At 40.6% G+C, this 23987-nt stretch overlaps 1 protein-coding gene across 1 annotated transcript; it reads left to right on the forward strand.

Moving 5' to 3' along the window:
- Window positions 1-2615: 2615 nt before the first annotated feature.
- On the forward strand, window positions 2616-23961 carry LOC308081022 (serine/threonine-protein kinase/endoribonuclease IRE1-like; the record flags this gene model as incomplete). The annotated part of the gene is made up of 9 exons (XM_080457430.1): window positions 2616-2706; window positions 9504-10029; window positions 10155-10318; window positions 10405-10628; window positions 13146-13220; window positions 13765-13826; window positions 14581-14760; window positions 15367-15480; window positions 23783-23961. Exons 2-9 carry the CDS (start codon window positions 9522-9524, stop codon window positions 23959-23961), a joined length of 1506 nt encoding a protein of 501 aa, XP_080313556.1. The 5' UTR covers window positions 2616-2706; window positions 9504-9521.
- Window positions 23962-23987: the final 26 nt, after the last annotated feature.

Here is a 23987-nt window from a genome sequence, read left to right on the forward strand (position 1 = left end):
GTTATGACACTGAAGTGTGGCCATTTGAAGTGTTAAACACTGTTATGACACTGAAGTATGGCCATTTGAAGTGTTAAACACTGTTATAACACTGAAGTATGGCCATTTGAAGTGTTAAACACTGCTATAACACTGCTGTCGAGCAGTGATGCACGACAGCATATCACTCACTCACATATCACTCAGTCACTGTAGCCTGGGTTCAATACTGTGTGTGTGTGTGTGTGTGTGTGTGTGTGTGTGTGTGTGTGTGTGTGTGTGTGTGTGTGTGTGTGTGTGTGTGTGTGTGTGTGTGTGTGTGTGTGTGTGTGTGTGTGTTATTGTATATATATATATATATATATATATATATATTATTGAACCCAGGCTACAGTGATTACATTGATACTGTGATTACAAAACACCTAGATAAGTCTAATAAGAATCATGCAAGGGTGCTGTTCTTAGACTTCTCTTCAGCTTTCAATACAATACAGTCTGATATTCTGGTGTCAAAGATGGTACAGTTGGAACTGAATCCATACTTAATTCACTGGTATGCTTCCTTCCTTACTAACAGAGTACAGAGGGTGAAAGTGAACAGAACCCTCTCCGCAGCATTAACTACTAATGTTGGTGCTCCCCAGGGTTGTGTAAGCTCAGCTGTACTTTTCACCCTTTATACTGACAGCTGTCGTACTGAGGAATGTCTGTCTGAATGTCGCACTGACAAACCAGACCAATACATTCTAAAGTACTCTGATGATACAGTTTTGATTTCTCTTTTGGATAGTTCCAGTGATCCTGGACTGCACCAACACAGAGTAAATAAGGTGGTGGAGTGGAGTGATAACAACGCTCTTATCATTAACACAAAAAAGACAGAGGAGATTGTTTTTGGTGCCCCACTAGAGATACACAGATCCCCCATTACTATTCATAGTGAACAGATCAACCAGGTATGTTCGTATACATACCTAGGAGTAGTAATTGACCACCTTCTGTCATGGAAAGACCAGATTGAATCAGTGGGTAAGAAGACAAAGCAAAGAGTCTATTTCCTTCGCCGCCTGAGATCTTTTGGTGCTAGTAGACAGATTCTTCTTTTGTTTTTCACTTCTGTTATTATGAGTGTTCTTCAGTACTGTAGTACCACCTGGTATGGATGTCTGTCTGTAGCCTTAAAGTCACAACTGCTGCAGCAACTGAACATTTGTTCAAAGATTGTTGGACAACCACTTCAGAGGCTCTATACATCTACGTATAATGACAGTATGATAAGGTTGGCAAGGAATATCACTTCAAACACAAGCCATGCTTTGTATGGAGAATATAGGTTGCTGCCTTCAGGAAGGAGATACAGTGTTCCTACATACAATAAGGTCAAACTGAAGAGGTCCTTTGTCCATCAGACGACATTGAGGCTTAATCAGGAGTTGTAGGCTTGGGGTAGGCTGAGAGGTGGACATTGCTCTTGTCTTTGTATGTCTTTATGTATGTATTTTGTTTTGTTTTCTTATGTCATGTTTATTGTTGCATACATGGCTGCTGTGTCGCAAGACAAATTTCAGTGTGAACTGACAATAAAGTATTATCGTATCGTATACTAGCCTCGATCTCCAGGCTTTTATTTTTTAGTGAAATAAGAACAGTGATTGATACTAACACGATACAATTAAGACCCCATTGATCTGCTGTTAAAGCTCAATGCTGCCACCTTCTGGTGCCTATTTGTATTGGACTAGGGTTGTAGTAACCCTAGCCCTTAAATAATTAATAGTTCCTTTATTCCTTTATGTTTCCAGCCGGACGAGAGAGGGAGACGGACAGATACCGGCCCGGAACTCTCTCTGGCTGTGTTGCCATGTCTGCTTATTATAAGCGACTTTAGGCTTGTTTTTCTGTAAAGTCTCATGTAAATATTGGTAGTTGCGGGTTGTAGTTTTTGGGGGTTTGTTTCTAAAGTTTAGTTGATTATTTGGTAGTTTCTAATACATGGCTCTGGTGGTACTTATTTGACCCCCCCCACCCCCCCCATCTGACAGAGATTTGTGTTGTTCAAATGTTCCACATTTGTCACTTATTTTCAAGATTAAAAAATAAAAAAATAGCAGATCTACAAGCTCACAACGCATCTGTGGATCTGCTATTTTCAAACAGCCAGAGGTATATATAGGTTTAAGTGCTCATGTGGCCTATATCATAGACCTGGTTGCCCGTTTCTCTCGCAAAATCTGGCAACGCGGTGTAGTGCGTGGGCGTGGGTGTTTCAACCCGGAAGAGAGAGAGAGAAAGTGTGTGAGATAATATAATATAAAATAATATAAGTTAGTGTTTCTATTCTTCTATAACTCTATGAGTCTCAGAACAGAACAACACGGTGTGTATGTTGTGTCTCAGATTGTTAGTTCAGTTTAAACACAGAAGAGACAGGCTGAGGAAACAGGAAGAAAACACAGAAGTTCATCGTGTTGACGTTTCAATGAGAAAGAAATGAACTGACTTTTTGAAGCTAAATGTAAAGCTCAACTTTATAATAGTTTATCAACTTTATAATAGTTTAGTGTCCCAGTTGGACATTTAGACGTTATTCTGCTGTTTGGGACATTATGGACACACAGATAGCTTTAGATAGGGTTACTCATAGTTCCTGTGGACAACGTGAAGACCTGCATAATGTTACCTGACCACACTGACCGCACTGACCAGGACAGGAACACTGAAAAGGTACCAGACTCACTAAGCTGTCGATATCTTTAAAGCACAGCTCAACACTAGATAGATGTATTTTATGATTCTGTTCAATCTATGAAATGTCAGAATCATGAAATACATCTTAGAGAGTCGTATTCTACGGCTAGCTCAAGACCTACTTCTTCACTCTTGCTTTTAGTTGATTTTTTAGTTGATTTTTAAATCTCTGTGTTGTTATCCATGTCCTTACTGTATGGCCTGATTCACTGCCTTTTGCTATTATTTTCTCGGTCTCCGCCAGGCCGAAAGGCATGGCGAGAGTATGTTTTCGCCCCTGTCCGTCCGTCCGTCCGTCCGTGTGTCCGTCCGTCCGTCATTCTGTCATTTTGTGGACAGCTAATCTCTGCCACCGTTGTCTTGATCGCAGCGAAACTGTGCACACACAGTCCCTGGATGCCAGAGCAGAAATTTTTCACATGGGCCTTTTATAGCGCCACCAGGAGGCCGATTTGTGCAAAACACATTTTTGGACAGTACTCCTACAGATTTTGGCCCAAAATCCGGCAAATCGGTACACAGTATCTCTATAGTCATTTAAAGAAACGGCTCATTTCAGATTTTTCATATTCCATCCTGATTGACAAAAAATGGCTTTCAAAGTTTGCAGGAGTACTCCGTTTCGAACAAAATGCCTCAAATCATGAACACAGCATGCAATTTCCGTGAAATTTTGCACACACATTCCCATTAGGCCGAGGAAGAAATGCCATTTGAAAATGTTCAAATCAGCCTCATGGTGGCGCTGTAACAGGCCAATTCGTGCTTTTACCTATAACTGCACCGATCAGTGTAAAACTTTGTATGCACACTCTCTAGAGGCCAAGGAAAAACCTTTGCCCTGCATTTTTCACATTTGCCTTTTATAGCGCCACCAGGAGGCAGACTTATGTAAAACACATTTTGTGATATTAAGCCTTCAGATTTGATCCAAATTTCACACAAATCGGTACACAATACATGATCTCTATAGTCATGTGATCAAGACGGATCTGTTTGATTTTTCATATTCCATCCTGATTGGCTAAGATTGACATGTAATGTTTACAGGAGTGGCCCGTTTTGAACAAAATGCCGCAAATCATGAACGCACCGTCCGATTGCGGTGAAACTTTGAACACACATTTGCACTACGTTGAGGAACAAATGCCACCCTTTTAACATTGGCCTGTTATAGCGCCACCAACAGGTCCGAGGAGCACAGGTTTTTTCTTTTTCTAGTTTTTATGTTGTTTTATGCTTTTGCTTTTCCTTTATTGTTAAAGTAGTTGTAATTGTATTGTTGCGCTGTAAAGCACTTTGAGCTGCATTTCCATGTCATGAAAGGTGCTCTACAGATAAAGTGTATTATTATATTAAGGGTTCATAGAGGTTTCTAATAAGGTACTAGTCCAGGACTCACTAAGGTCTTATAGAGGTTTTTAATAAGGTACTAGTCCAGGACTCACTAAGGTCTCATAGAGGTTTTTAATAAGGTACTAGTCCAGGACTCACTAAGGTCTTATAGAGGTTTTTAATAAGGTACTAGTCCAGGACTCACTAAGGTCTCATATAGGTTTTTAATAAGGTACTAGTCCAGGACTTACTAAGGTCTCATAGAGGTTTTTAATAAGGTACTAGTCCAGGACTTACTAAGGTCTCATAGAGGTTTTTAATAAGGTACTAGTCCAGGACTTACTAAGGTCTTATAGAGGTTTTTAATAAGGTACTAGTCCAGGACTTACTAAGGTCTCATATAGGTTTTTAATAAGGTACTAGTCCAGGACTTACTAAGGTCTCATAGAGGCTTTTAATAAGGTACTAGTCCAGGACTTACTAAGGTCTTATAGAGGTTTTTAATAAGGTACTAGTCCAGGACTCACTAAGGTCTTATAGAGGTTTTTAATAAGGTACTAGTCCAGGACTCACTAAGGTCTTATAGAGGTTTTTAATAAGGTACTAGTCCAGGACTCACTAAGGTCTTATAGAGGTTTTTAATAAGGTACTAGTCCAGGACTCACTAAGGTCTTATAGAGGTTTTTAATAAGGTACTAGTCCAGGACTCACTAAGGTCTTATAGAGGTTTTTAATAAGGTACTAGTACAGGACTCACTAAGGTCTTATAGAGGTTTTTAATAAGGTACTAGTCCAGGACTCACTAAGGTCTCATAGAGATTTTTAATAAGGTACTAGTCCAGGACTCACTAAGGTCTCATAGAGGTTTTTAATAAGGTACTAGTCCAGGACTCACTAAGGTCTTATAGAGGTTTTTAATAAGGTACTAGTCCAGGACTCACTAAGGTCTCATATAGGTTTTTAATAAGGTACTAGTCCAGGACTTACTAAGGTCTCATAGAGGTTTTTAATAAGGTACTAGTCCAGGACTCACTAAGGTCTCATAGAGGTTTTTAATAAGGTACTAGTCCAGGACTCACTAAGGTCTCATAGAGGTTTTTAATAAGGTACTAGTCCAGGACTCACTAAGGTCTTATAGAGGTTTTTAATAAGGTACTAGTCCAGGACTCACTAAGGTCTCATAGAGGTTTTTAATAAGGTACTAGTCCAGGACTCACTAAGGTCTTATAGAGGTTTTTAATAAGGTACTAGTCCAGGACTCACTAAGGTCTTATAGAGGTTTTTAATAAGGTACTAGTCCAGGACTCACTAAGGTCTCATAGAGGTTTTTAATAAGGTACTAGTCCAGGACTCACTAAGGTCTTATAGAGGTTTTTAATAAGGTACTAGTCCAGGACTCACTAAGGTCTTATAGAGGTTTTTAATAAGGTACTAGTCCAGGACTCACTAAGGTCTTATAGAGATTTTTAATAAGGTACTAGTCCAGGACTCACTAAGGTCTTATAGAGGTTTTTAATAAGGTACTAGTCCAGGACTCACTAAGGTCTCATAGAGGTTTTTAATAAGGTACTAGTCCAGGACTCACTAAGGTCTTATAGAGGTTTTTAATAAGGTACTAGTCCAGGACTCACTAAGGTCTCATAGAGGTTTTTAATAAGGTACTAGTCCAGGACTCACTAAGGTCTTATAGAGGTTTTTAATAAGGTACTAGTCCAGGACTCACTAAGGTCTTATAGAGGTTTTTAATAAGGTACTAGTCCAGGACTCACTAAGGTCTTATAGAGATTTTTAATAAGGTACTAGTCCAGGACTCACTAAGGTCTCTCCATGACAGCTCTGAGATGAGGTCCCGCTGCGTCCCGCCCGGCAGACGTTGCGTCCGGTAAAGGTCAGTGAAGATGACCCTTTATGCAACATTTTATCCAAAAAGTATAGACCGCCGAAGTCTGACGTCATTTACACATCCTTTGTTTGTCTACCTGGTTCGCAGTTTTCCACCCCCGTTCTGAATCCCATAGACGTATTTAATATCGCGTCAAATAAGAACTGTGTTCCAAAAATAAACACATGACCCCGGCGGGTTGACTCTTATGGATATGAAGCATCAACTGACGGTGAGAAAACGCTAATGTTACTTCCGCCGAATTAGTTACATTTTCGCCAGAAACAGACTGTATCAAATATAAGTGACTGACTATCATAAACTATACAGAACCTCCTCCCTGACAATAACGCCGACACGCGGTGTTTATTTTTGGACCACAATTCTTATATGAGACGATTCTAAGATGACCCAATGTTATTCTCCATAGAGAAATTACTTCCGCAAACCTGGGGATGAACGAGTGACGTCAGGACTTCGGTGCTCTATTGTAAAATGTAAGCGACGGGGTTGAAACAAGCGTTTAAATCACTTGTTTAGTCAGCCTGTGCCATGTTTTCCTACTCAACCACGGCAGCTGTTCCATTGCTCCCTGTTCGGCTGCAGTAGGAAAACATGGCACAGGCTGACTAGGTTGGCTGACAAGAGATTTAAACGCTTGTTTCAGCCCGTAAATAAGTTCACTTACATCTTACTTTCCGACTATTTTGCAAACATCTGTAGGTGTCTCGGACACGGACTACCTTTACTTTTTGGATACGTTGTTGCATAAAGGGTAATCTTCACTGACCTATGACGGACACAACGTCTGCCGGGCGGGACGCAGCAGGACCTCATCTCAGAGCTGTCATGGAGAGTGGAGAGAGAGAGAGAGGTTCCAAATGGGGGCGGGGCTATAGAGGTTTTAGAATGGATGTGATATTATACACATTTAATTAATTCCAATCCATATGCACAGCCATACATCACTCCTATGGTTTTTATATGATAATTATGTTGTTATGGACTGGCCTCTGTACAGAATGGCTGTTTTTATGAAATAGAATGGAGAGCAAAAGTCAGTGACTATTTCATTTCTGCTTAATATGAAAATGGAATAATAATAATAATAACAAATGACTGCTTTTGGACTGGAAAGGGAAATGGATAAAGACAATAGGGTTCAAACGTTTTTTAATTCTTCTTAGTTCTATATCCAACAATCTGCATCAGTACTCTACAGGGAAATATCAAATACTCATATAATGTGTGAAAATATAAGACTAATATGGCAAAAAGACTGAGGTTACTGACTGAAAACAGATGGCAGAATGTGATGTATGTGTGTTGGGCCACAAGAGATGCAAGAAGTAAGTTTATCCACTATAAAGTTGTACATAGATATTATTTTACATCCATGAAACTGTTCAGAATGGGTTCTAGAGGATATTTCACTCTCAAATATGTTTGGGATCATTTAAACATCCTAATCTGTAAGGCTTTAGTGTTTCACCTCAGACAGTTTTTAAGTTGCTTGATTCAGTATTTAGATATTAGATATAAATTTTTTTATCAGGATTTTTTCCTATACAAACTTCAAACTCCATTTTAACCATGTTAGACTCATTGAAAACACCTGTCCTTGGTTCTGGTGACTGATATTGTTCTTCTAATACGTGAGAAGAAGATCAATTACTTTTATCATTTATTTTTTATCATTTTTGGGGAAAATGGAAAAAGAAGAAAAAAGAAAGGGGGGGAAAAAGTGATTGAAAAAAAATGATGGGTTTGTATAAGAAAGGGGCCTGTATGATAAAATGATTATCAAACATCTAAATACTGAATCAAGCAACTTAAAAAGTGTCTGGGGTAAAACAATAGCCTGAGTAGACGTTAAAATGGACCCAAACATGTCCCTGTAACACAAGACAAACATGTCCCTGTAACACAAGACAATAAATGTTGGAAGTGCAAAGGACAAATGGGTAAAGTTTTACATGCGTTGTGGGACTGCTCTAGGCCTAAAGCTGGGTACTGCTGTTCTGGAAGTCTATATTGAAATACTCTGAGACGTAGAGATGGGATTAATAGAGCACTGAAGTCTGACGTAATTTACACATCCTACCTGGTTTGCGCTTTTCTCCCCCGTTCTGAATTCCCATAGACTTGTTTAATATCGCGTCAAATAAGAACTGTGTTCCAAAAATAAACAAATGACCCCGGCGGTTTGACTCTTATGGATATGAAGCATCAACTGATGGTGAGAAAACGATAATGTTACTTCCACCGAATTAGTTAAATTTTCTCCAGAAACAGACTGTATCAAATATAAGTGACTGACTATCATAAACGATACAGAACCTCCTCCCTGACAATATCCCAGAGACAGTTTATTTATTTTTGGACCACAATTCTTATATGAGACGATTCTATGATGACCCAATGTTATTCTCCATAGATAAATGACTTTACGAACCAGGGGATGAACGAGTGACGTCAGGACTTCTGTACTCTATAGTAACAGGTTTTAAAAATGACTTCAAAGTTTGCAGGAGTGCTCCGTTTTGAACAAAATGCCTCAAATCATGAACACAGCATGCAATTTCCGTGAAATTTTGCACGTACATTCCCACTAGGCCGAGGAAGAAACGCCACTTAAATGTTTTCAAATCAGCCTCATGGTGGCGCTATAACAGGCTGATTCGTGTTTTTACCTATAACTGCACCGATCTGTGTAAAACTTTGTATGGGCACTCCCTAGAGGCCAAGGAAAAACCTTTGCCCTGCATTTTTTCACATCTGCCTTTTATAGCGCCACCAGGAGGCCAACTTATGTAAAACATTTTTTTTAAATATTACTCCTTCGGGTTGTATCCAAATTTCATGCAAATTGGTACACACGAGGAACAAATGCCACCCTTTTAACATTGGCCTGTTATAGCGCCACCAGCAGGTCTAATTTTAGCAGAACACATTTATGGAAAAAAATGCCTCAAATCATGAATGCAGTGTCCGATTGCCGTGAAAGGCCTAAGAAGAAATGACAATCTTTTCACATTGGCCTATTATAGCGCCACCAGGAGGCCACAATAACCTACCTGACCTGGCGTAGACCTGTGCTCCGAGGAGCACTTTCTCTAGTTAGTTAAAGAATTATAATAAATGACATGAACATGGAACAATTTGGAGAAATTATTCAGTCAGTAGGTTGAAGCATGGCTGTAAAAAAAAGAAAAAACTTTTAGACACGGCTGTTTTCAGTGGCAGACTTTTCAAATCAACAATTTAAAGGTGTTGAGGTTTGTGATACAAGGCCTGCTGAATTTTAGAATTATTGGCATTTACAAATTCATAATGATGTTGTTATAATATGAAGACATTTCATAGTGGTGTTGCTATAATATAGATGAAGACTCATTGCAGCCAGCATTGCTACGTGTTATACTACTTGATAGCCTGGAGTCCTATTTAAAATGTTTTGAATGGTATAAGATCTATAATTGTACTTATTACATTTCCAGAGAAAGGTCTGAAATCAAATCTGAACTGATGTTTTCACTGTTTTTTCTCCCCACAGCTGTTCTGAGGTTAGGCAATGGATCAATCAACACAACCACGAAAATGGCTCAAAATCAGTAAAAGGTGGGGTCAAAAGTTAGAGAAGATTGTGAACACTGCCTGTGACAAAGTTGTCAAAGTTGGAAGTGTTGTGTTTGTGAAAGATGATGATGAATTGCGCATCGCAAAGGGAAGTGATGGAACTGAGGTCTTCTTGGGGTTAAGAGATGACGGCACTGAAGTGGCAGTGAAGAGAATGTCTACATCCAACTATAAAGTGCTGAAGAACGAGGAAGGCTTTTTACGTCTTCCAGAGCTTGATCATCCTTTGATTGTACGATACATGGATTTTGTAGAGGATGAGAACTTTGGATACCTTGTTCTTCAGTTATGTGAATACACGCTGGAAGAACACATCAAGAATACATCAGATTCTGAACCGAGGAGAAAGCTTGCAAAGCAGGTTCTCCAAAGCTTGAGCGTACTCCATTCTCAGAGTCCTCCAATTATCCACCGGGATATCAAGCCCCAGAATGTTTTGATTGGTAAGGAAAGGTGTTTTTGTTTTTAAACAAGCAGATAATGTCAGAAATATTAACATGATTTCCTGAATGTATTTCGATTAATCTAAAATTCTTTATTATATTTATCTACCCAATTTGCCCTGCAGATATTAAAGGCAAGGCCAGATTGGCTGATTTTGGAATCAGCAGACGGATGCTCGAAGGACAAACAACACATTTAACTTGCTGTGCAGGAACACGATGCTGGAAGGCGAAGGAGACCTTGAATGTAGGAGGTGATGCACCGTGTAAACGCAGCTCTGACGTCCAGGTTTGTTCTTATTCTGCATGAGAACTATTTAATCATGAGTATAACACATACTGTACCGTCAGTAAATGGTTACATTCATTCTAAAGGTAGCTGGGATGTTGACATATTACATCCTGTCTGGAGGACACCATCCATTTGGCGAAGACTTTAGATGTGAAGTCAACATTTATGATGGAAAGTACAACCTGGACCATGTTCAGGATGCGGTCGCCATGGATCTCATCGAGAGGATGATCAATGAAGACCAAAAGAAAAGACCTACAGTGGAGGAATGCTTGGCTCATCCATTCTTCTGCTCAAACCTCAAAAGGTACTAGAAATAGAAGTTTTCCAGTTTTTTTTGCATTCCCTGAAATCTCAATGTTATTTCTATTTAACTCTTACCCTGCCAGAGTTTTTTCAGAACAGTCTGTAGCCTCTGCCAGGGTTTTGACCGATTTTGGTACCTTTTCGCATAGCCACAAAATATTTTTCTCAAGTATGATTGATCCCCAGAAAATTTCTAATCACAGATGAGATTCAGGTGTGGTTTCACAAATGTCAACGAGGTCAATTTGACCTTGTTGTCATGTGTTGTTTGATGTTTGAAAATAGCTCAAAACCAGTGGTTTCAAACCAAAAAACATTGTGAATTGTTTGTCCGTTTCAATTTTAACATTGAAGTGGATGGAGCAGCAAATCTTTGGAAATTGTTATCTCCTTATTCGTTTGGAATATCGAAAAGGTGTCAATACTAAATAATTAGAGAATCTTTTTAGACTTTTTTTTTTTTTAACACATTGACCGCCAGAGGTTAATCTCATAATGTACTCACCAGTCCCAACGTTTTATTGTTGTTTTTTGTTTTTTTCACGTCGCCATAGATCTTGTTAAAATCCTTAAGATTGAGCCGTACACGGTCTGTTTACATCGGCGACATCTCCCTGCGTGTACCAGTCCAAACCACGTGTCAAACGGAGCCGCCATGTTTGAGTTCTGACCGTTTATGTTAACATGGGAAATGCGAGGATGAAAAACTACATAGGTTTACAGGGGTTTTTGTGTACGACTTAGAATGGAGGCAGACGGGAAACAAAAAACGGGATCGCACTTCCGGTTGACTTCGGGTGGTGTTACACTGAAAATGGTCCCCCTAGAAAATTGAAAAAAAAAAGTTTTTTCGAAAAAAAGGAAAAAGCACCACAGCCCGTAGGCTACGGGATCGGCGCTTAACCGTTGGATTTAACGGCCCGTAGAACTACGGGCCCGGCGGTCAATGTGTTAAGGACGTTTTTAAACGTCTTTGGCAGGCAACAGCTAATTTCTCAAAGACGTTTATAAACTTCTTTGGCAGTTATAGAGTTAATACCAAGGCTTAATCACAATCACTGCTAATCTGTAACAGCATGGCCAGTTTTTTCTTTTTTTTTGTACTTAATTTTTTTTTATCCCACGATTTTTGCAACCCTTTTTCACCCGGTGCCAATTGTCTAAGTGATCCTGGGCGCTACACTCCCCCCGCCAGCCTAGGGAGCCCAGAGCCGAGCTCATGCCTCCTTCAATGCATGAGAGCCAACTGTCCTTCTTATCACCTGACAGGGAGGAGTTTCCCCGGTAGGACGTAGCGCGTGGAAGGAACACGTTATTCCAACCAGTTCCTTTCCCCTCCATATGATCTCTATAGTCATGTGATCAAGACGGATCTGTTAGATTTTTCATATTCCATCCTGATTGGCTAAGATTGACATCTAAAGTTTGCAGGAGTGGACCGTTTGGAACTAAATGCCGCAAGTCATGAAAGCAGCGTCTGATTGCGGTGAAACTTTGCACGCATATTCGCACTACGTTGAAGAACAAATGCCACTCTTTCAACATTGCCCTATTATAGCGCCACCAGGAGGCCGATTCTTGCAAATCATTTTTGTTATATTACTCCTCCAAAGATCACGCAAATCGGTACGTATTATCTCTTTAGTCAAGTGATCAAGACGGATCCGTCCGATTTTTCACATTCCAGCTTGATTGGTGAATTCCAAACATTGCTGGCCCACAATAACCTACCTGACCTGGCGGAGACCTGTGCTCCGAGGAGCTCTTTTTCTAGTTTTTTATGTTATTTACTTTTGTTGGAAAGTTGGAAAAGAGACTTATTATTATTATTTATTTATTCCTAACTGTACATAATTAAATCTACTGGTGGGTCTAGACCCCCCTAAGCTCACCCCAAAAAATCGGCATAATATCTATGACTTTAAAATGAGTCTACACAGCGTTAGAAAATCCACTTCCTGAGCTCATGATCTTGTGAATATGATCACAGAAAAACATTATGATGTCGCCTCAATTGGATTTTGGAGTTAGAGTTAGGGTTAGCCATTGACTTCCATTTAACTCATTGAGTGCCATTGACGTCTATGTGACATCATTTCAATAACACTTCAGTGCCATTGACGTCTATAGGTCGATCAGTGTTTTCAGTGTTTACGATAGAGGGCGCTCTTCTGCAACCTTTGAGTGATCCTAGAACTTCCGACAAAGAAGTCCTAGGATCACTCACCCCCCCCCCCCCCCCCCCCCGATGAAACTAGAGACTCGTCTTTCTTTTGAAATATTTGGTGTTTACATCGTCATAGAACCAAATATTTTGTGGTCTTGAAAGATTAGTAAAAACGCTCAGGAACACTGGCAGTGTGTGCAGACTGTTCTAAGGAAACTCCAGCAGTAAATGAGTTAAAATGTATAACAAAAAATAATAATGAATGGAGGTACTTCTCTGGCCTACTGGCAGAGTGCAGAAATATAACTTGGAAGATCTAAGCAACAAACTGAAACGTTTGTATGATTCCAGAAGTGTTTACCAGAGAGCAGAGAGCCCTGTGGACAGTGACTGGTCAGAGGATGGACCTGGACCTTCACACACACAGTAAGATCACTGATCTCTATGAACTGGAACAACACAAAGAATGTTATTATTATTATTCACCATAGTAACACTTTTTATGAAGCCTTGTCTATAATGCATTATAGGTGTGCTTAGAATGCATTAGACTATACTCTGTTTATAACACTGCCTAATCATAGTTATAAGAGCTCATAAATATTCATAATGCTTCATGACAATAATTAAAACATAAAGCATTTTATGACTCTTTTACATCTGCACTGAATGATTAGTTATTCACACAGGCTTCTGGCTGCTAAAGTATTTTCTTTTGTTTCTTTAGTTTTTTAAAGAAGCCATATAAGTTATAGTTATTATTTTTACTTTTATTATTACTTATTTGGCCAGGTATCATAATACTTTCATAGATTAAAGTTCTCGGTCACTACAGCTGATTACAGTCATTTGGATTAATTCCATACAAGGCAGCATGTCTTAAAGCTACAACATGTTTTGAAATTAGCAAGTGATAAAACTAAAACTGGGTATAAACACATTGTTGCAACTAACAACTGTCATCTATCAGGAGGAGTGAGATGGACGTTCACCCCCCAAAGCGACCAAAGCTTAATGCACCTGTTGTTCCAGGTAAGAAGCCTGAATTTAACATAAACAGAGATCAGACGACTGTGTTATTGTACTGCTTGCTGTAAAGTCTGCTTTCCACTAAAGACGATGCATGATGTGTTTGTTTTCACTCTTATGGTTAGAGATTCTCTGCTGAACGTGTCAGTCTTGTAGGACTTGTCAGTCACTCATCTCAAACAGTCCTGCACTGGTAGCAACACAAAGTGAGCGACGCAGTGACGTCATCCACCCCCAAATATTCACTCACAGTGTCTCTATTTGAGCGAGGTTTACATCCTCCATAGTCTATATGCCTGACGGGCCGTTGTTCAGAATTTCTCCATTTATCACATCTGTCTGTGTGTGTGTGTCTCTCTCTCTCTCTCACACACACACACACACACACACACACACACACACACACACACACACACACACACACACACACACACACACACACACACACACACTGTAGCTGGGGACCCCTTGGAGAAAGAGATTCAGATTTAATGAACATAAAATAAATAGCCTACATAAATGAAGGAATAGCAATAAAAAACAACTCTATGAATTGAATACATAGGACCACAATGGAAACAAGCCCTCAGGGCTTTTTGTGTTATCCTTTTAGCATCATTGTATAATCGTACCACTGTACATTTTCAAAAAGTAAATAATGTCAAATGTCCTCAAAATTATTGTCGACAAATAGATTTCCCTGACACAGCTCTTCTGATAAATAACATGCAAGCCTCTCTCTTTCCCCTCGCCGTAGCGCCCCCTGTGGTCGACCCAGAGAAGCGTAAGCTGATTCAGCAGCAGCTGGTTCTTCTGCTCCACGCACACAAGTGCCCGGCCAACGGGACGGTACGCCAGTGCAACCTGCCCCACTGTGGCACCATGAAGAACGTCCTGAACCACATGACTCACTGTACGGCTGGCAAATCATGCAAGGGTAAGAGTCTGTCCAATTATACTCGTCACTAGTTTTATACCTAACGATAACAATAACCATACAATTTATGTCTGTGGTTTGTGACATAAACACCAGACTGTGACATAGTTAAGAAAAACATTTCTAGATGTATTTATTTTTTATCCCTCATGGATGGAATTCAAGTTTAAAATGAAGTTTGACTTCATTGAAATCCATGAAGTTGTATTTACTAAATGTGCATATGCATGACTATATTTGTACATAATATCTGTCAAAAGGATACATTTCCAAAATACTAGACAAGTAAAACTAACCTGTTAACTCAGTCAGAATGTATTTGTCATGTCACGGTTTACAGGGTGAAATATTGTTTCCATGTTGTAGAATTCTGTTAGAAGATAGAAGTAGTGTTAGAGCAAAGGGAAAGAGACAGAAAAACTGGATAAATGGAACAAACAGGAAACCCTTCAACATAAGTGCTGCAGCTAGGTGGCAGAGTGGATCACATTGGGACACATTTAGTCTCATCTATTATACAGTATGTGTTGTTTCTCATACTCCTGTACCTGATGATCCTCTTTTCTCTTCTTTTCTTTCTTTTCTCCAACACTCTCTCTCCTCCAGTGGCTCACTGTGCCTCATCCAGACAGCTTATCTCTCACTGGAGGAACTGTACACGACACGACTGTCCTGTCTGTCTGCCAGTGAAAGAACATGGAGACAAGAGAAACCAGCAGTGTAAGTGTTTTACTGACCCTCTGCATGTGTTTATACAGAATATGCTAATTATCTTGCTTATGTTCTATTGATGAAATGTAATCAGTGAATTGAAATGATGATTCAGTATCATCCATTAATTACAATTTACAATGTAGGCATTTATCAGACTCTCTTTATCCAGAGTGACTTACAACAAACAAGGTAAACACATACATATAATAAACAGAGACAGTGTAGTGTCTCAGTAAACTATAGGATCATAGAATACAGAGATTCAGTGTAGTGTCTCAGTAAACTATAGGATCATAGAATACATAGAGACAGTGTAGTGTCTCAGTAAACTATAGGATCATAGAATACAGAGACAGTGTAGTGTCTCAGTAAACTATAGGATCATAGAATACAGAGATTCAGTGTATTGTCTCAGTAAACTATAGGATCATAGAATACAGAGACAGTGTAGTGTCTCAGTAAACTATAGGATCATAGAATACAGAGAGACAGTGTAGTGTCTCAGTAAACTATAGGATCATAGAATACAGAGAGACAGTGTAGTGTCTCAGTAAACTATAGGATCATAGAATACAGAGAGACAGTGTAGTGTCTCAGTAAACTATAGGATCATAGAATACAGAGACAGTGTAGCGTCTCAGTAAACTATAGGATCATAGAATACAGAGACAGTGTAGTGTCTCAGTAAACTATAGGATCATAGAATACAGAGACAGTGTAGTGTCTCAGTAAACTATAGGATCATAGAATACAGAGACAGTGTAGCGTCTCAGTAAACTATAGGATCATAGAATACAGAGACAGTGTAGTGTCTCAGTAAACTATAGGATCATAGAATACAGAGACAGTGTAGTGTCTCAGTAAACTATAGGATCATAGAATACAGAGACAGTGTAGTGTCTCAGTAAACTATAGGATCATAGAATACAGAGACAGTGTAGTGTCTCAGTAAACTATAGGATCATAGAATACAGAGACAGTGTAGCGTCTCAGTAAACTATAGGATCATAGAATACAGAGAGACAGTGTAGTGTCTCAGTAAACTATAGGATCTTAGAATACAGAGACAGTGTAGTGTCTCAGTAAACTATAGGATCATAGAATACAGAGACAGTGTAGTGTCTCAGTAAACTATAGGATCATAGAATACAGAGACAGTGTAGTGTCTCAGTAAACTATAGGATCATAGAATACAGAGAGACAGTGTAGTGTCTCAGTAAACTATAGGATCTTAGAATACAGAGACAGTGTAGTGTCTCAGTAAACTATAGGATCATAGAATACAGAGACAGTGTATTGTCTCAGTAAACTATAGGATCATAGAATACAGAGAGACATTGTAGTGTCTCAGTAAACTATAGGATCATAGAATACAGAGAGACAGTGTAGTGTCTCAGTAAACTATAGGATCATAGAATACAGAGACAGTGTAGCGTCTCAGTAAACTATAGGATCATAGAATACAGAGAGACATTGTAGTGTCTCAGTAAACTATAGGATCATAGAATACAGAGAGACAGTGTAGTGTCTCAGTAAACTATAGGATCATAGAATACAGAGACAGTGTAGCGTCTCAGTAAACTATAGGATCATAGAATACAGAGACAGTGTAGTGTCTCAGTAAACTATAGGATCATAGAATACAGAGACAGTGTAGTGTCTCAGTAAACTATAGGATCATAGAATACAGAGAGACAGTGTAGTGTCTCAGTAAACTATAGGATCATAGAATACAGAGAGACAGTGTAGTGTCTCAGTAAACTATAGGATCTTAGAATACAGAGACAGTGTAGTGTCTCAGTAAACTATAGGATCATAGAATACAGAGACAGTGTAGTGTCTCAGTAAACTATAGGATCATAGAATACAGAGACAGTGTAGTGTCTCAGTAAACTATAGGATCATAGAATACAGAGAGACAGTGTAGTGTCTCAGTAAACTATAGGATCATAGAATACAGAGAGACAGTGTAGTGTCTCAATAAACTATAGGATCATAGAATACAGAGAGACATTGTAGTGTCTCAGTAAACTATAGGATCATAGAATACAGAGAGACAGTGTAGTGTCTCAGTAAACTATAGGATCATAGAATACAGAGACAGTGTAGTGTCTCAGTAAACTATAGGATCATAGAATACAGAGAGACAGTGTAGTGTCTCAGTAAACTATAGGATCATAGAATACAGAGACAGTGTAGTGTCTCAGTAAACTATAGGATCATAGAATACAGAGAGACAGTGTAGTGTCTCAGTAAACTATAGGATCATAGAATACAGAGAGACAGTGTAGTGTCTCAGTAAACTATAGGATCATAGAATACAGAGACAGTGTAGTGTCTCAGTAAACTATAGGATCATAGAATACAGAGAGACAGTGTAGTGTCTCAGTAAACTATAGGATCATAGAATACAGAGACAGTGTAGTGTCTCAGTAAACTATAAGATCATAGAATATAGAGACAGTGTAGTGTCTCAGTAAACTATAGGATCATAGAATACAGAGAGACAGTGTAGTGTCTCAGTAAACTATAGGATCATAGAATACAGAGAGACAGTGTAGTGTCTCAGTAAACTATAGGATCATAGAATACAGAGACATTGTAGTGTCTCAGTAAACTATAGGATCATAGAATAGAGAGAGACAGTGTAGTGTCTCAGTAAACTATAGGATCATAGAATACAGAGAGACAGTGTAGTGTCTCAGTAAACTATAGGATCATAGAATACAGAGACAGTGTAGTGTCTCAGTAAACTATAGGATCATAGAATACAGAGAGACAGTGTAGTGTCTCAGTAAACTATAGGATCATAGAATACAGAGACAGTGTAGTGTCTCAGTAAACTATAAGATCATAGAATATAGAGACAGTGTAGTGTCTCAGTAAACTATAGGATCATAGAATACAGAGAGACAGTGTAGTGTCTCAGTAAACTATAGGATCATAGAATACAGAGAGACAGTGTAGTGTCTCAGTAAACTATAGGATCATAGAATACAGAGACAGTGTAGTGTCTCAGTAAACTATAAGATCATAGAATACATAGAGACAGTGTAGTGTCTCAGTAAACTATAGGATCATAGAATACAGAGACAGTGTAGTGTCTCAGTAAACTATAGGATCATAGAATACAGAGACAGTGTAGTGTCTCAGTAAACTATAGGATCATAGAATACAGAGAGACAGTGTAGTGTCTCAGTAAACTATAGGATCATAGGTAAACAATAAACCTAGAATCTGTCTAAACATTATAATACCAAAATAATAATCTTCACATTGAAACTATAGGATAGCAGGAACAATTAACCTATATAGCATCTATTTAAATAAACTACTATCTAAATCTTAACATCGTGGTCAAGAAAAAACAAGTGACACGACACGAGAACGAATGACTGAGGTGAATGCTAAGAGGTGTCTAAGATTCTGAAAAGGTGAGTGCTAGGGGGGTGAGTTGGCGTCTGAAGTTAATGAAATTAATGAAATTAATGAAATTAACACATTGGGTGCCAGAGTTTTATTAAAATATTATACGTTGAGTGCCTGCATTTCTTCCATCCACTTGCGTTATACGTTTCGTGCTGTAGAAGCCCCGACGCGGAAGTGCATGTAAACAAAGCGTGCGTGCGAGACGGCGGAGGGTCCCGACTAACGCCTGGAACAATAATATTTCCAACGCGATCCTCCATTGCAGCGTGATCGCCGATCGAAAACGGCTCGTTTCCACCACGTTAAAAAGAAATGGAGATATTAAGCTTTTAGTCAAGGAGATAACATTGAAAACGCCGACCGGAAGGATTTTTGACATGGAGCCACATCCAGCCTCTTCTTCTCAGAAACTCCTTGGGTGATGTCAAAGTTTCGTTTTAGCGCCCACGTGGGCCACTCGTATAAAAATAGAATTGGGTCAAAAACGGTCCCGACCGTTTTCGGCACTTCTCGTTTGGATCCTCAAAAACGGTCCGGACCGTTTATGGCACTCGATGTGTTAATAAAAATGTTAGATAGTTTTTTTAAATAATTTAAAACAAAAAAATTATACAAAACTAGAAAAAGTGCTCCTCGGAGCACAAGTCTCCGCCAGGTCAGGTAGGTTATTGTGGCCTCCTGGTGGCGCTATAATAGGCCAATGTGAAAAGGGTGCCATTTCGTGCCTTGCACGACAATCGGACACTGCATTCATAATTTGAGGCATTTTGTTCCAAAAATGTGGTTTGTTAAATTAGACCTGCTGGTGGCGCTATAACAGGCCAATGTGAAAAGGGTGGCATTTCTTCCTCGGCCTAGTGGGAATGTGCGTGCAAAATTTCACGGAAATCGCACACTGCGTTCATGATTTGAGGAATTTTGTTCAAAAGGGACCTATCCTGCAAAATTTGGAAGCTAATGTTAGCCAAGTAGGATGGAATATGAAATATCGGACACATCCATGTTGATCACATGACTATAGAGATACTGTGTACTGATTTGCGTGATTTTTGGACAGAATCTGAAGGAGTAAGAGCAAACAATGTGTTTTACAAAACTCAGCCTCCTGGTGGCGCTCTAAAAGGCATATGTGCAAAATGCCGGGCAAAGGTTTTTCCTTGGCCTCTAGGGAGTGTGCGTGCAAAGTTTTACACAGATCGGTGCAGTTATAGCTAAAAACGTGAATCGGCCTGTTATAGCGCCACCATGAGGCTGATGTGAACGTTTTCAAGTGGCATTTCTTCCTGGGCCAAGTGGGAATCTCTGTGGAAAATTTCACGGAAATCGCATGCTGCGTTCATGATTTGAGGCATTTTGTTCAAAATGAACCAATCCTGCAAACTTTGGAAGCCAATTTTAGCCAATCATGATGGAATATGGAAAATCAGACAGATCCGTGTTGATCACATGACTATAGAGATACTGTGTACCGATTTGCGTGTTTTTTGGACAAAATCTGTAGGAGTAATAGCAAAAAAAATGTTTTGCAAAAGTCGGCCTCATGGTGGCGCTATGACAGGCTGATCTGAAAAATGTGGGGCAGAGGTTCTGCTGTGGCATCCAGGGAGTGTGTGTGCGCAGTTTCACAGCGACCGGGCCAACGGTGACGGAGATTAGCTGGTCACAGACAGAAGGACGGACACACACACACACACACGGACGGACGGACGGACGGACAGGGGGTAAAACATACTCTCTCGCCATGCCTTTCGGCCTGGCGGAGACAATAAAGGTGATATTTGCTCACGACCCATACAAATGGACCCGTGACCCACAAATGGGTCCCACCCACTGTTTGGGACGTGTGGAACGTTGTCCATGGTGTTTTAGAGAAGAGTCTAGGACGTTTGGAGCGTTTTCCAGAGTGTTTTAGAGAAGAGACAAGAGTCTAAGACGTGTGGAGAGTTGTCCAGGGTGTTTTAGAGAAGAGAGAAGAGTCTAGGACGTGTGGAGCGTTGTCCAGGGTGTTTTAGAGAAGAGAGAAGAGTCTAGGACGTGTGGAGCTTTGTCCAGGGTGTTTTAGAGAAGAGAGAAGAGTCTAGGACGTGTGGAGCGTTGTCCAGGGTGTTTTAGAGAAGAGAGAAGAGTCTAGGACGTGTGGAGCGTTGTCCAGTGTGTTTTAGAGAAGAGAGAAGAGTCTAGGACGTGTGGAGCATTGTCCAGGGTGTTTTAGAGAAGAGAGAAGAGTCTAGGACGTGTGGAGCGTTGTCCAGGGTGTTTTAGAGAAGAGAGAAGAGTCTAGGACGTGTGGAGCGTTGTCCAGGGTGTTTTAGAGAAGAGAAAAGAGTCTAGGACGTGTGGAGCGTTGTCCAGAGTGTTTTAGAGAAGAGAAAAGAGTCTAGGACGTGTGGAGCGTTGTCCAGGGTGTTTTAGAGAAGAGAAAAGAGTCTAGGACGTGTGGAGCGTTGTCCAGAGTGTTTTAGAGAAGAGAAAAGAGTCTAGGACGTGTGGAGCGTTGTCCAGGGTGTTTTAGAGAAGAGAAAAGAGTCTAGGACGTGTGGAGCGTTGTCCAGGGTGTTTTAGAGAAGAGAGAAGAGTCTAGGACGTGTGGAGCGTTGTCCAGGGTGTTTTAGAGAAGAGAAAAGAGTCTAGGACGTGTGGAGCGTTGTCCAGGGTGTTTTAGAGAAGAGAGAAGAGTCTAGGACGTGTGGAGCGTTGTCCAGGGTGTTTTAGAGAAGAGAAAAGAGTCTAGGACGTGTGGAGCGTTGTCCAGAGTGTTTTAGAGAAGAGAAAAGAGTCTAGGACGTGTGGAGCGTTGTCCAGGGTGTTTTAGAGAAGAGAAAAGAGTCTAGGACGTGTGGAGCGTTGTCCAGGGTGTTTTAGAGAAGAGAAAAGAGTCTAGGACGTGTGGAGCGTTGTCCAGAGTGTTTTAGAGAAGAGAAAAGAGTCTAGGACGTGTGGAGCGTTGTCCAGAGTGTTTTAGAGAAGAGAAAAGAGTCTAGGACGTGTGGAGCGTTGTCCAGAGTGTTTTAGAGAAGAGAAAAGAGTCTAGGACGTGTGGAGCGTTGTCCAGGGTGTTTTAGAGAAGAGAAAAGAGTCTAGGACGTGTGGAGCGTTGTCCAGGGTGTTTTAGAGAAGAGAGAAGAGTCTAGGACGTGTGGAGCGTTGTCCAGGGTGTTTTAGAGAAGAGAGAAGAGTCTAGGACGTGTGGAGCGTTGTCCAGGGTGTTTTAGAGAAGAGAGAAGAGTCTAGGACGTGTGGAGCGTTGTCCAGGGTGTTTTAGAGAAGAGAGAAGAGTCTAGGACGTGTGGAGCGTTGTCCAGGGTGTTTTAGAGAAGAGAGAAGAGTCTAGGACGTGTGGAGCGTTGTCCAGGGTGTTTTAGAGAAGAGAAAAGAGTCTAGGACGTGTGGAGCGTTGTCCAGGGTGTTTTAGAGAAGAGAAAAGAGTCTAGGACGTGTGGAGCGTTGTCCAGGGTGTTTTAGAGAAGAGAAAAGAGTCTAGGACGTGTGGAGCGTTGTCCAGGGTGTTTTAGAGAAGAGAAAAGAGTCTAGGACGTGTGGAGCGTTGTCCAGAGTGTTTTAGAGAAGAGAAAAGAGTCTAGGACGTGTGGAGCGTTGTCCAGAGTGTTTTAGAGAAGAGAGAAGAGTCTAGGACGTGTGGAGCGTTGTCCAGGGTGTTTTAGAGAAGAGAGAAGAGTCTAGGACGTGTGGAGCGTTGTCCAGAGTGTTTTAGAGAAGAGAGAAGAGTCTAGGACGTGTGGAGCGTTGTCCAGAGTGTTTTAGAGAAGAGAGAAGAGTCTAGGACGTGTGGAGCGTTGTCCAGAGTGTTTTAGAGAAGAGAGAAGAGTCTAGGACGTGTGGAGCGTTGTCCAGGGTGTTTTAGAGAAGAGAGAAGAGTCTAGGACGTGTGGAGCGTTGTCCAGGGTGTTTTAGAGAAGAGAGAAGAGTCTAGGACGTGTGGAGCGTTGTCCAGAGTGTTTTAGAGAAGAGAGAAGAGTCTAGGACGTGTGGAGCGTTGTCCAGGGTGTTTTAGAGAAGAGAGAAGAGTCTAGGACGTGTTTAGCGTTGTCCAGGGTGTTTTAGAGAAGAGAAAAGAGTCTAGGACGTGTGGAGCGTTGTCCAGGGTGTTTTAGAGAAGAGAGAAGAGTCTAGCACGTGTGGAGCGTTGTCCAGGGTGTTTTAGAGAAGAGAGAAGAGTCTAGGACGTGTGGAGCGTTGTCCAGGGTGTTTTAGAGAAGAGAGAAGAGTCTAGGACGTGTGGAGCGTTGTCCAGGGTGTTTTAGAGAAGAGAGAAGAGTCTAGGACGTGTGGAGCGTTGTCCAGGGTGTTTTAGAGAAGAGAAAAGAGTCTAGGACGTGTGGAGCGTTGTCCAGAGTGTTTTAGAGAAGAGAGAAGAGTCTAGGACGTGTGGAGCGTTGTCCAGAGTGTTTTAGAGAAGAGAGAAGAGTCTAGGACGTGTGGAGCGTTGTCCAGGGTGTTTTAGAGAAGAGAGAAGAGTCTAGGACGTGTGGAGCGTTGTCCAGGGTGTTTTAGAGAAGAGAAAAGAGTCTAGGACGTGTGGAGCGTTGTCCAGAGTGTTTTAGAGAAGAGAGAAGAGTCTAGGACGTGTGGAGCGTTGTCCAGGGTGTTTTAGAGAAGGTTCAGACAGCGTCCCTGTGTTAGCTGATCTTTGTATATACAGTATAATAATAATAGAAGTAATTCAAGATTTTACATTAAAGATGTGATCAGTTACTGTACACAAGAGTACAATTATTTGTTTTTAGTTAATCAACACTGCAGTAATAATAGTTACACAGTCTGTGCACATTCACATACACTCATATTAATTCCTCTTTTCACTCCTCCTATCCACCTCTCTCTTGCATCCCTCTGTCTCTCCTCCTCCTGCTCCCCACAGCCCAGCCCAACATCAACACTCTCATCCAGATAGACTCTGACACCATAGCGAGAGCTTGGGCTGCCTTCGGCCTCACATATGAAGATGATCAGATTAAACCTCCACAGACCCTGACACACATACAGACCCTTCAGGGACAGCCTACAATGAGGGACCTTAATGCTATGGGTGAGTTATAGTTGCTGATCATTTGCAAGAAGTTAAA

Source organism: Gymnoscopelus braueri, assembly GCF_963280865.1.
Source record: "Gymnoscopelus braueri genome assembly, contig: SCAFFOLD_240, whole genome shotgun sequence".
Lineage (NCBI taxonomy): Eukaryota > Metazoa > Chordata > Actinopteri > Myctophiformes > Myctophidae > Gymnoscopelus > Gymnoscopelus braueri.